This window comes from Mus caroli, chromosome 18 (genome assembly GCF_900094665.2).
Source record: "Mus caroli chromosome 18, CAROLI_EIJ_v1.1, whole genome shotgun sequence".
NCBI lineage: Eukaryota > Metazoa > Chordata > Mammalia > Rodentia > Muridae > Mus > Mus caroli.
In genome coordinates, this window is record NC_034587.1 from 40,766,627 (window position 1) to 40,779,127 (window position 12,501).

General features: G+C 39.9%; 1 protein-coding gene across 1 annotated transcript; it reads right to left on the reverse strand.

Annotated features, from left to right (window-relative positions):
* Positions 1–1,146: 1,146 nt before the first annotated feature.
* Positions 1,147–10,517, reverse strand: Spink1 (serine peptidase inhibitor, Kazal type 1). The gene is made up of 4 exons (XM_021151136.1): positions 10,375–10,517; positions 8,424–8,458; positions 6,750–6,856; positions 1,147–1,270 (listed from the first exon to the last, which is right to left on the reverse strand). Exons 1-4 carry the CDS (start codon positions 10,427–10,429, stop codon positions 1,225–1,227), a joined length of 243 nt encoding a protein of 80 aa, XP_021006795.1. The 5' UTR covers positions 10,430–10,517; the 3' UTR covers positions 1,147–1,224.
* Between the last annotated feature and the right edge of the window lie 1,984 nt (positions 10,518–12,501).

Sequence of the window (12,501 nt, forward strand, 5' to 3'; positions counted from 1 at the left end):
TGTGTGTGTGTGTGTGTGTGTGTGTGTGTGTGTGTGTGTGTGTGTGTGTGTGTGTGTGTGTGTGTGAATTTGCAGACTGGTCCAACTAGACAGGGCAATTTATAAGATCCAGTGATTAAAATAACTCTCCATCACAGAACTCCTTAAGGTTTGGTGCCCTTCAAGTGTCCTCTAGCATCACAGATCAGATGCTGGGAGCCATCTTGCATCCATAACTTGAGATAGCAAGGTATTTGGTGAGAGCTGTCAGGCTGCTTGAGCTGAGTCAGTTGCTAGATTACAGCATCCTCTAGTGGTAAGAGTTCAGTTTCAAGACAGGAATACTGGAATATCACCAGAAGTGGGTAACTAGGCAACTCGGCTTTCCTAGTGTATTTCTGGTATCCTTGGTTATTTCTGGCTCAGTGGCTGACCCATTCCCCACCAAACTACAGATCCTGACACAGCCTCACCTGTGTTAGCTCTCTACCATCTTTCCATCTGAGACTTTTTTTTTGTGATTCTCAGAATCTCAAGATGCTTTCCCTTTTTATTTTTAAGTAGTTGTAGATATTTTTCATCTTGAGAACATTTCCTTGTTTCTAATTAATTTGACTATATTCTATTATATTACATCTATATTCTATTATTGAATATAGACTTGGGGGAAATCTTACAGTAGGGGGCTTTTATCTAGAATTCCCATTGAAGAAAGACAAGGCATGATCCATAAGAGGTGATTGTGGTTAAAAGAAGGTCAGCCAGATCAGAAAGAACACCCTGGCAACTTGTCTGCTGGGCTGTTCATCAAGCAACTTTACTCTTCTAAGTTTCCTTACAGGAAAAGAATAACTGCAGAGTTGTGGTGGCTCACATGTGAAACCATGTGGGGTACACAAAGCACTAACACTCATCTCCTTCAATAAACACCCCCCTTTCTCCTTCTCAGGTCACTTCTTGGGCATGACATAGGCCACCTTCTTCATCCTAACACAAACTCTATTCATTACACATGTTCATGCTCAACTGTGTGGTGTCGTCATCTGTAATGTCTGAGAGCGTGAGGAAGTAACTGGTGAAGCTTAGTCTAGTCTGGGTCTTTCCCCAATTCCATATCCTCAATATACTCATCCACACCTTTGAACAGAAAGTTTGGGAAGAAAAAGGTATGTTCAGATGCATTTATTCAACGAACCCACTTGCCAAACATTACGGTAGCCATAACAGAGTTCAAAATCTTGACTTTCAGCAAGGCCCACCGTTTTGAATGAGGACAGGTTCTATGCGTTTCCTGTAGAAGAGATTTAAGGAAAATAAATTAAGGGTCAGCTTGAATTTTACTGGCACAAATAAATGACTATGGGAGAATAGAAATGAAACTTAAAAATAATTCTACCTTTCTTTAAAATACAGGCTTATGATTTATTCAGTTTTCCCCTTTTCTAATGCATTTATTCATTTGTGTATTCATTGAGTATCTGCTGCTTTTTATCATGTCCACACGGGATACAAGAGAGTAGAAAAACTGTAGGTCATTGTTCTTTACAGGCCTAATGAAGTGTTACTGGGACCCCTTGAAAGGAATCTCAAATCCACCTCTGCTTCTTTTACTACTGATGCTGTGCACTTAGTGACCAGGTGGCCATCTTAGCTATTGTCCAGGTTAGGGCAGGGCTTTCTAGCTGTTTAACATTTCAGCTTAAAAGATGGGGGCTTGATTCTGTCAAGCAATCTTGATTCCTATAACAACAGCCAGTACCAAGGTCTTCTCTAGATAAAATTTTCTCTGCTGTTCCCATGTTACCTTGGCCAAGTCTGTTTCTCTCAAACAACCTAAATGTCTTTCAATTCTAAAATTGTTCTTAGTTATCATACTGCTTCTAGAATTCTCTTTTTAATAACTGTTTCCTTGACCATACTGTCATGAAACAAATTTTCTATGTCTTTATTGCTGAAGAACACGTGATACTCATCTATTCTCACAGATACGTTTTTTTGGATCCATTGTTTCTTCATTTTAACATTAATGCTAAACTATGATAGTGCCAATTTCAACATCATGCACATAAGCCTGTTATCCACAGCTGTCTTGTCCACTTTGGTACACTCTGCTCATTAGCCGCATTTAGTTGTTTAATCTTAAAAATTTAACATTATTTAAATGTCAGTGTCTCAGTGTAGTGTGTTTAAGAGCCAATGACTACTAGGCATGTATCGACCCATACCAGCAGACAACTTTTCTAGCACCAGAGAATGTTCTGTTAGTAGTTGATTTTCTATAGAAAAGAGTTATTGACAGTTTCTCTAAGAAAGCACAGAAGGCAAGATTTCACTCTACAGCCCTGGCTAGCCTAGAGCTTGACAGGTAGACCAGATGGCCTCAAACTCCACTACAACAAAAATTTTACATAGGCATTAGAGATCTGAACTGAGGGTGTTATGCTTATACAGTAGACACTTTACTAATGATGTCGTCCTGATTTAACAAATCTGGCAACTTCTGATATATCTTTTTAAAGATTTATTTATTTTTATTATATGTAAGTACACTGTAGCTGTCTTCAGACACCCTAGAAGAGGGTGTCAGATCTCATTACAGAGGGTTGTGAGCCACCATGTGGTTGCTGGGAATTGAACTCAGGACCTGTAGAAGAGCAGTCAGCACTCTTAACTGCTGAGCCATCTCCCCAACCCCAAAACTCCTGATAAAAGCAGCTTCTTTTTTTTCCCCACTGATCTAGAAGAGAACATCCTAGAATTATTCCTGAATGGGCAGCTATAACTCTCTATAAAAGTGTGGAAAATCCCATCTTTGTTCGTTCATCAGTAAAGTGTCTACTGTATAAGCATAACGCCCTGAGTTCAGATCTCTAATGCCTATGTAAAATTTTTGTTGTAGTGGAGTTTGAGGCCATCTGGTCTACCTGTCAAGCTCTAGGCTAGCCAGGGCTGTAGAGTGAGATCTTGACTCAATAGTAAAAAGTGGAGAGAGAGAGAATAAGGAAAGGAAAAAAAAAAAAAAGAAAGACCTGTTTGATGTTTTCAGAGCATCACAAACCCCAATAGTTAGGTTCAGGTTCTGGCTGTGGTAATAGTGGCAACATAGGTCATTTTTGTGCAACTTACAAAATTTGCATTTTAATTAAAATATAGTCACCCCACTTCTCCCTTCTCTTTCTCCACACTCTTCAAGTTCCCTCCATCTCAACCCTTCATTCCCCATCCACTTTCAAATTGATAGTTTCTTTTCTATGTTTACTATTGTTGTGTGTGTGTGTGTGTGTGTGTGTGTGTGTGTGTGTACCAATGCATAAATACAACCTGATGAGTCTATTTTTATTGTATGTATGGGCAACTTTTTAAAATATTATTAATTTTAGATCTCAACTGACTACAGTTTCTCTTCTCCTCTCCTCCAAGACACTCCTCTCTGACCCTTGCTATCCACTCCACTTATTCCATTTCTAGTAAAAAGTGGATATTAGTCATAATATACAGGTACCATGTTACACCCCACAGACACAAAGAAGCTAAGCAACTAGGACAGCCCAAGAGAGGAAGCTTGAATCTCACTGAGAAGGGGAAATAAAATAATCATAAGAGGCAGGTAGAGGGAGGGAGGACTCTGGGAGGGAGAGGGCATGGGGAGGAATAGGGGCATTCAGCATCAAGTGTGAAGAACAGGAGAGATACTAGTTGACCATGAAAATAAATGGAAAACTGCAATTGATGAGGGTGAGGAGGTAGGGGGCATCTCCAGGATGAGACCTGGGAGAGGTACCCCAGAATCAAAAGGGGTGACCATAACTGTGACTCACTACATTGGTGTTATGGAACCTGAAGAGACCACCTCCTGTAGCTAGTCAGGAACTCTAGTGGAGTGATAGAGACACTAACCCACCCATAAATCATTCAATCCAAATTTATCCTCTCTACAAAAATGCAGGCATGGTGAATGGAGCAGAGACTGAGGAAATCTACAACCAATAATAACTGGCCCAACTTGAGACTCATCCCATGGGCAAGCTAGAATGATTCTCTGTTATGCTTGCAGACAGAAGCAAGTTTTCCTCTGAGAGGCTCTACTGGGCAGCATACTTAGACAGATACAGACACCCACAGCCAAACAGTGGATGGAACTTGGAGACTCTTATGGCAGAATAGGACAAAGGATCACAGCCCGAAGGAGATAAGAACTCCACAGGAAGACCAACAGAGTCAACTAATCAGGACACTTGGGGCTCTCAGAGTCTGAATTACCAACCAAAAAAACATACATGGGTTGGACTTAGGCTTCCCCGTAATGTGTAGCAGATGAGCAGCTTGGTCTTTGTGTGGGTTCCAAACAACTGGAGCAGGAGCTGTCCCAAAGCTATTTGCTCCGTGTAGGTGGAATATGTTCTTCTAGCTGGGCTGCCTTGTCTTGCCTCAGTGGGAGAGAAAGCACCTAGCCTCAAGGAGACTTGAAATGCTAAGGGTCAGGGGATACCAAGGGCAGGCCCACTTAACTCAGAACAGAAGGGGAGGGGAATGGGAGAAGGACTATAGGAGAGGGTGACTGGAAGGGGGACAGTGCACAGGATGTAAAGTGACTAGGTAAAAATCTTAAATTAAATTAATTTAAAAAAAATGAAAGAAAGAAAAAGAAAGAGAAAAAGAAAAGGCCACGCCTCCCATGGATCGCCAACCAAACATGAGATAGCACATAGCAGTAGGAGTAGACACCATTCTTGCATTAAAGCTGGACAAAGCAACCCAATATAAGGAAAAGCATCCCAGAAAACAGCAAGAGAGTCAAAAACAGCTCTTGTTCCCACTGTTAGGACTCCCAGAAGAAGACCAAACTAGACGTCTGCAACATATGCAGAGGGCCTAAGTCAGTCGTATACAGGCTCTCTTGGTTGGCTGTTCAGTTTCTGTGAGCCCCTATCATCCTGGGTTAGATGATTCTGTGGGGTTTTGTGTGGTGTCCTCGACTCCTCTGGTTTCTACAATCCTTTCTACCCTCTTTTTCCAAGTTCTACCTAAAGTTTGGATGTGGGTCTGTGTCAGCAACTCTGATAGCAGTTATGCTAGGCTCCCGTCTGCACGTATAGCAGAGTATCATTAGGAATCATTTTATTGACCTCTTTTCTTTCACAATCCTGTTTGATTCTACCCTAGGTCTCTGGACTCTCTAGCCTCTGGGTCTTTGGCATCCAGGCAGTATAAAGTGGGCTCCCTGTTGGACTTTTAACAGGGGCAATAGAAACAAAGGCACTATAGAAACCTTAGAATATCTCTTATGTTTGAGAAAGCCTAACTTATATCCAGACCTAAGTATTATTTCAGAACAGAATGAAATGTTGCATGCTCAGACAGTTGAATGTGCCTCTTACATCTACACGTGTTTGAAAGAACGCAAAGAGAGAACTGCAGCCAGTAGGTTCAAAGGTCAAGGGAATGAGTGTTCAGCACTTCGCTCGTATTTTCCAAATGCTTCACTCTAAATAGAGACCTTTGGGCTTTAGACCTCACACTTGGACATTTTACAAGTCCCCAGGGTGTTGTGAGGCCCTCCTACTCCCTGTAGATGGAAATAATGATGCTTGACCTTATTGTCAACAACAGGGGTCATGAGAAAATTAACAAGTGGTTTCAAATGCACTCTTTCCAAAACGTTCACTTGCTCCTCCCAACCCCCTGAGCCAGGGCCTCAAACACTGGCCCAGGTGGACAGGTGACAGAACAAACTGGCTTGGAATTCAGGTTTCTTTTGCCTGAGCCTGTTGTGCGGGAGAAACAGGCTTGTGCCTGGCACCTTTTACACACTGGACAAACACCCATCATGAAGCCAAATTCCTACTATTTGGAATCTACAATGTATACAATCCAGGATAAACTGAGAGACTTTTCTGAAATCATTTAGAGCCAGCCTTGAGGAGAGTATGCATCATAAAGGAGAGACTTATGCAGACCAATAATGACAATTTATAGTCCCTTGAGCCTGTGCTGAAGTCTTTAACATGGAGTCAATTCTAGAAAATCTAAGTGTTTGCTGTCACTTTGGGGGTCTCTGTTGGTTGTTTGAAATTCAGAGCCTCATTTAAAAGGCATTCTTTTCATTAATCCTTTCTTGACCTTTTCAGTTAGAGGATATTACCATCTTTGTTTTGGTCATGTAACACTTAACACTCTGTTGGCAATTGCCACAACTTATAAGAAGCAATTACATGTGCTTATGAGGTTTTGTTTGTTTGTTTGTGCTTTGTAACAGCCAAATGGGAAACAGGGAAGGCTTAGCACAATGACTGGCGGATAGAAACTACTTAGTTATATTGTAAGAGAAAAATTGTGACGCAGCTGTTTGTCCCAGTGTTCTGAGTCTGATTCCTGTTCCCCAACATTAAATATTTCAGAAAATTAAACATTTTTGAGGCTAGCTCTCATAAACCATGAATACAAATGTTATAAAATATATGTTTGTTCACTAAAATCTATATAAATAATACTTGCTAATGAGAGGGTGCATTAGAACTTGCAATTTCTGCTATTATCAAGAACTGATCTGTTTTTTCCAGATTAAAGGCATTTTGTATGTATAGGCTTTTTGAAAATCTAAAATATCAATGTATTGCTTTAAAAAATAGGGCTTTTATCATCCAAGCAATTTTAAATCATATCATAACTAACTTATGAAAAGAAAGTTCCATTTATTGACTTAGCCTTTAAAACAATAACATATGTGAAATTCTAATGATAAATAACTTAAAATTAAACTTTATCCTCACCTGTTTTCAAAGCACAGAACACATTCATTGGCATAAGTAATTCCATCAGTCCCACACACAGGGTGATAAATTCTGGGACATCCCCCCATTGCATAACGGCAACTAGGCTAAACACAGAATTAAAGAGTCATTTTAATAATAAAATATTAAGACTGTTTTAAGGGAGTTTTATTTTTGTTTGCTTGCTTGGTTGGTTTTTTTTTGTTGTTGTTGTTGTTTTTTTTCAGTTAAGATAATGACACTGGGTATTGTACAAAAAGACAACAACAATAGAAATAAATCTGCCCTGAAATCAGAAAAGCTGAGTTAAAGCCAAATTATAGTCCTTTCCCAGTTATGTGACATCATGGGTCTACTAGTTCCTTCCTTGATTTCAGTCAATTCATCTGCCAATTAGGAAAAATGATCATTTCCCCATTTAAGGTGTGATGCTTCAGTGAGATTGAATAATAGGAGGAAGATAACACCAGTTGCTGACAGGATAGTCATCCTAGATACCTGTGCTTGGAATCCTTGGCTTGTGTTTTCCAGTAAAAGCTGATTCTCATTAAATACCTCTTATAGGTCTCTGTCTTATATTTTATGTATTGTTCTATTGGAAAAGTCTCACCCTTTAATCAAAACTGTCAGTTATTCATTTATTGATCTATCCTTGGAAGACCTTGTAAAGTTATCATCGTTCTCTCCTTCAAGGGAAGACTTACGAAGTGACGAATTGACTTAAAGTCACATATCTAGTGATCCTTGGATCCTCGTTCTCATTTCCTGAGCATTACCTCATCACCTTTTCAACATAGGATATCATCCTTGTCTTGCTAACTTCTATTTTTTTCGTGGATCAATACTTGGACAACTAGATTTGGCTTCTAAAGGTGCCAGTTTTTTTTTTCTGTAATGCTTACCAAAAATGTAAGGATTTATTCACTTAAACTCCAGGTTCACCCCTGATTTTCTCAGGTATTTCTATGTAATGAGATGAGGGTCATTTCCTCCTTTAGTCTACTTTGGGAATCAGAAGCAATGAAAGCCATCATGATCAAGTCAGGAGTAAGGGCTACATGGAATGAACATGAGAGCTTCCACTTAAACTACTTGCCCCACCTGCCAGCCCTAGTGTATGTATAAAAGTCTCCTTTAGAACGGGAAGTAGACAATTACAGGAGCATCAGTGGACTCGTCTTTCAACACAGCACCATGCAGATTGGGGAAGTACTATAAATCCCGTATTTAGCAGCCGAGGTTCCCTACCAGTTGAACCCCTGTTCCTGACTTGAATTACCAAAAACGTAACTGCTAGAGTGTACGATCCCCCTGCCCCCTTTCTGTCAAGCTCTTACTGTGTAGTCCAAACTGACCTTAAACCTGGCTCATAACCCAGGCTCCCAAGTGCTTTGGATTGTAAACATGCAGAGACATGCATGCTCAGATCCTGGCTATACTTTTACTGGATCAAACAGTTTTAGTCTGTATAGGAGATTAGAGAATTAAGACATTATAAAGTAGCTGGGTGGCGGTGGTGTGTGCCTTTAATCCCAGCATTTGGGAGATTTCTGGCAGTTTAAGGGCAGCCTCATCTATAGAGTGAGTTCCAGGAGAAGGAGGACTACACAGAGAAATCATTTCTCAACCCTTCCCAAAGAGATTATAAATTATAAATTATAAAAGTCACTTTACCTCTTTTCCAGTCACCTTAGCTGAAAAAGTGTTACCTAGAAAACATAAATCAAACATCAACCTGGATCCCAAATAAAGACGCTAGATCTATTGTTATTTGTCAAAGAATATAGTTTTCATATGACGCTTCTGCTTGCACTGTCTACTTTCCAACTCTTTTGTTTGCATGAACTTCCAAGGACAGCACATGAGTTTTCTTCACTCTCTGCCTGCTAAGATTTTGAAAAGAAACAAGTAAAATGTCGACCATTACTGAGTATTTCATTTTGGCATTTTAGGAAATTTGATCTACTTCCTTGAGAATAGAAACCATCTACTCAGAATTTGAAATTTGTAGGCCCTACTAACTATTCAGAAACCTTTGACATGTCCATCAGTGATCTTTCTGTATCCAATAGACTTTTCATCTCACAGTCAGTGAATTATAAATATCTGTACCTCAGGGTATTGGTGGCAGTATGGGAAATAGCCATCAGGTCTTCTGATATCATTAAGTTCCTTCTGTAAACAATGTTAAAAATAGGAATTTTCTGACAACACACCACCTGTTCTCAAAGAGCTTTTTCCTGTAGGTGCATGACACCAAGGGACCATATTTTAAACTTGTATTTCATGTATTTTTTAATTTATTTTTTATTAGATATTTTCTTTATATACATTTCAAATGCTATCCCAAAAGTCTCCTATACCCTCCCTCCGCCCTGCTCCCTTACCCACCCACTCCCCCTTCTTGGCCCTTCTTCCCCTGTACTGGGGAATATAAAGTTTGCAATACCAAGGGGCCTCTCTTTCCAGTGATGGCCGACTAGGCCATCTTCTGCTACATATGCAGCTAGTTCAGAAAAGACTCAATTTGTTCTTCAGGAAACAAGTCTTGCAGACATGAACACATATGATATATATACACATATGTGACCACAATTGAAGAAAACTGAACTTGAAAGAGAGCAAGGAAGTCAGTGGCTGGGTTTGGCAGAAAGAAGGGTAAGGGAAAATAATGTAATTATATTGTAATGTAAAAAAGTATTGATTTTTCAGGTAGATGGTAACTGTGGATGTGAATGAGTTTGCTTGGGAAGGAACTAATCTGATAGCCCCCGAAGTAGAAATGTTTCCCAAACGTAATTGTCAGTCAGGGATCTCTGAGGGGAAAGAAAGATCTCTGGGACTCATCAAAGAAGATGCAGCTTTTAGGGTCCCCTTGGATCCAGAATGTAAATGAGGCTAAAAATTAATGTGCAGGGGCTCACTACAGACATTTAGTTATATTAATTATCAGGCATGAGGTGGGATGAAGGAGCTCTTGCTTCCATAAATATTTATCTGAAACAATAAGCCACTTAGTGAAGCACAGCTTTGGCTCTTGTCAAAATCTCTGCTCAGTGAGTGACAGAGGTAAAAATATTAATTAATGTCAGTTACAAAAACCAAACTAACCACAGAATCATCTCTCAGCATTTTCACGGCAAGTATGGGGATTTCTTCCTATGTTCAAACAGGATGTTTTTCTCGAAACATTTAACAGATCAAATACAAAACTTTTAATCACCAAAACTTTTCTGCTAACTAAGTGGCTGTCATTGTTATCAATTTTATGCAAGTTGCTAAGAATTTAAATTTTGTAAGTCAGCATTGGATTTACATAGTCCAGTAGCCATTTCTACAGTTAGAAAGGTATTTTAGATCAAAACACTTTCTTTGCCATCACATCCCAAATGAAGTAGCAGCCTTGGCTTTAGAGCAAGCCATGACTATCTCTGGGGACATCTTACCTGAGCATCTTTCTTCCTTTGTGTTAGCAATAACCATTTCCCCATTTAATTTGTACTAGAAACATTTCTGTTACTCAACTCATTGGCATCAGTTAACCAGACTAAATTTACAGGATGTATAAAATGACAGGCAGAATGTTTTTTTTACTAATTTCTGAAGAATATTCAAACACACCTACCTGCAAAACTCAGCAGAGCCAAAGCACTGAGAAGAAAGATGATAGCCACCTTCATTGTTGAAGATCTGGGTGCAAAAGCCAGAAGAACTATACAGGGTGCTTCTCTTCAGAAACTGAGGAGTGATCATATAGGCAGATGCTAATACAGGCTCCACCCACTGTGCCCTATAATAGGTATCTTTGGTTATTGATTGACTTGTGTGGCCTCCAGGCTGGGGAAAATGTAACCTAGGTAGGAAGAAGGGCAGAAAAGTTTGGAGCCAAATTCTTCCAGGAAAAGCAAATTAGCTGTATTCCTGACATCCTCTTTTAGGAAAGCCTCCCTGAGCTGAGATTTTCTTATCTGTTTAGGAATTCAAAGGTCTCCTTTGTCTCTTCGGTAGTTCTGAATGGATGGGCAGACATGCAGAACTCAAACAGGATTTCCATTCTTCCCTTTCTCCAATTCTTCCGCTCCTATTCTTGTCCTTCACCGTCCCCCCACCCACCCTGTTTTCTCTTTATCTGCTGTGCATTCCTTAAGTCCTGATAGGCTGGTGCCAGAGTGGGGTTGTCACAAGATAAGGAGAGTTCAGTTCTGTCTCCTGTGTCCCGGGGCTGTGTGTAATGACCAGATTAGTTTCCTGCCTCTAGGAAATTGGTTCACTTTCCTATTGCCTGAACTTATGCATTGGAATATTAAAATAATGGTAGTAAATAATCCAAAGGATTGAGTCTTTATTAACCAATGTGTACTGAGTATCTACCAAACCTGGTCTCTATTTTCTTTCATGTTTCTGCCTGTCTTGCCAGTAGAAAAAACTCCATCATCTTGTTTCAGACTATCTTTCCCAGGATGTTTGTATAACAGTCTTGACCAATGAAGCAATGTCTCCCATTGTCACAAAGGGTAAGTTGTTTTGTTTTGTTTTTCTCTCTAGAACAATAAAGACACATATTTCCCAGCAACACTTAGATGGGGCTACTGCTCTCTTAACACAACTAGGGACTTAATAAAAAGAGATTGATGTTCTTTCCTAAAACCACAAGACAATTTCTGTTTAGAATTCATGTGGTCCTCCCTTCATCATCTTTGGGAAATTGCTGTTTGATACAAATATTGACACGTTATCCATTGTTACAAGATAATTAAATCACTTGCGGGAATGTGGCGCCTGGCTTCTGTCAACATCCCCAAGTGGTGGCTGGCTAAAGTGTTAGCTAACTAGTAGAGTAAATTCTCAGACCTTCTCCAAGTCTTCAAAACTGTTAAACACTAGTCATGTTTTGGGATACAAATAACATGGAAGTCTATGCTTTGTGAAGTTTGCATGCATTTTAGTTGAGGAGACAGACAATAGAGGAAACTAAAAGGCTATAAAAATATTCAGATGACAAATTTTTGGAGAGAAGTAGAGAGACGATATAACAGAAGGTGGGGATATTCATGACAAAGTGGTAAGAAGAGGCATCAATGAGTAGGGGGCATCCAAACAGAGGAAGTGAGGATTTGAACTACAGGCATAGCTATGAGTGTCCATTCCACTCAGAGAGAATGTCCAGAGCCAGGATCTCGGGGAAGAAGGAGCTGATGTGCTTGACACATATCGAGCAAGACAGTCCACCACCTGGAGGAAAGTGAGAAAGGGAAAAGTGGGTGCTGATGTGTAGAAAACAGGAAGGGCTCAAGTCATGAATGGACATGAGGAACATGAGGGGATTGTTATGAATAGAAAATCTCAGGGACATGAAGTTTGGTATCTTCCTCAGAACATCATATAGGCATTGCCAATGTGGCATACCCTGTGCTATTATTTTAACCACTTAACAGCCTTAAGTATATTTTTCTTAATTTTTCTGTTTCTTTTTTATTTCATAGTGATTGCTCAAACTAAAACCACAGTATTCACCTTGATGCTACCCTTACCGATCACCACCATCCATCCCCAATACCTTGGCTCTATCTTCAAAATATACACATGCTTCCAACCATGTTCACTCTTGCATCTTAGACGACACTACGTCTTCCACTTTGGTTTGCCACCAACTCCTCCAGGTATTTCCACTCTGTCTTTTGTCTTCAGAGCTCTGTCCTGTGGAATGGTCTCTGTAGAATGATTCTGACCACACTTCCTCCAGTTTGTTTTT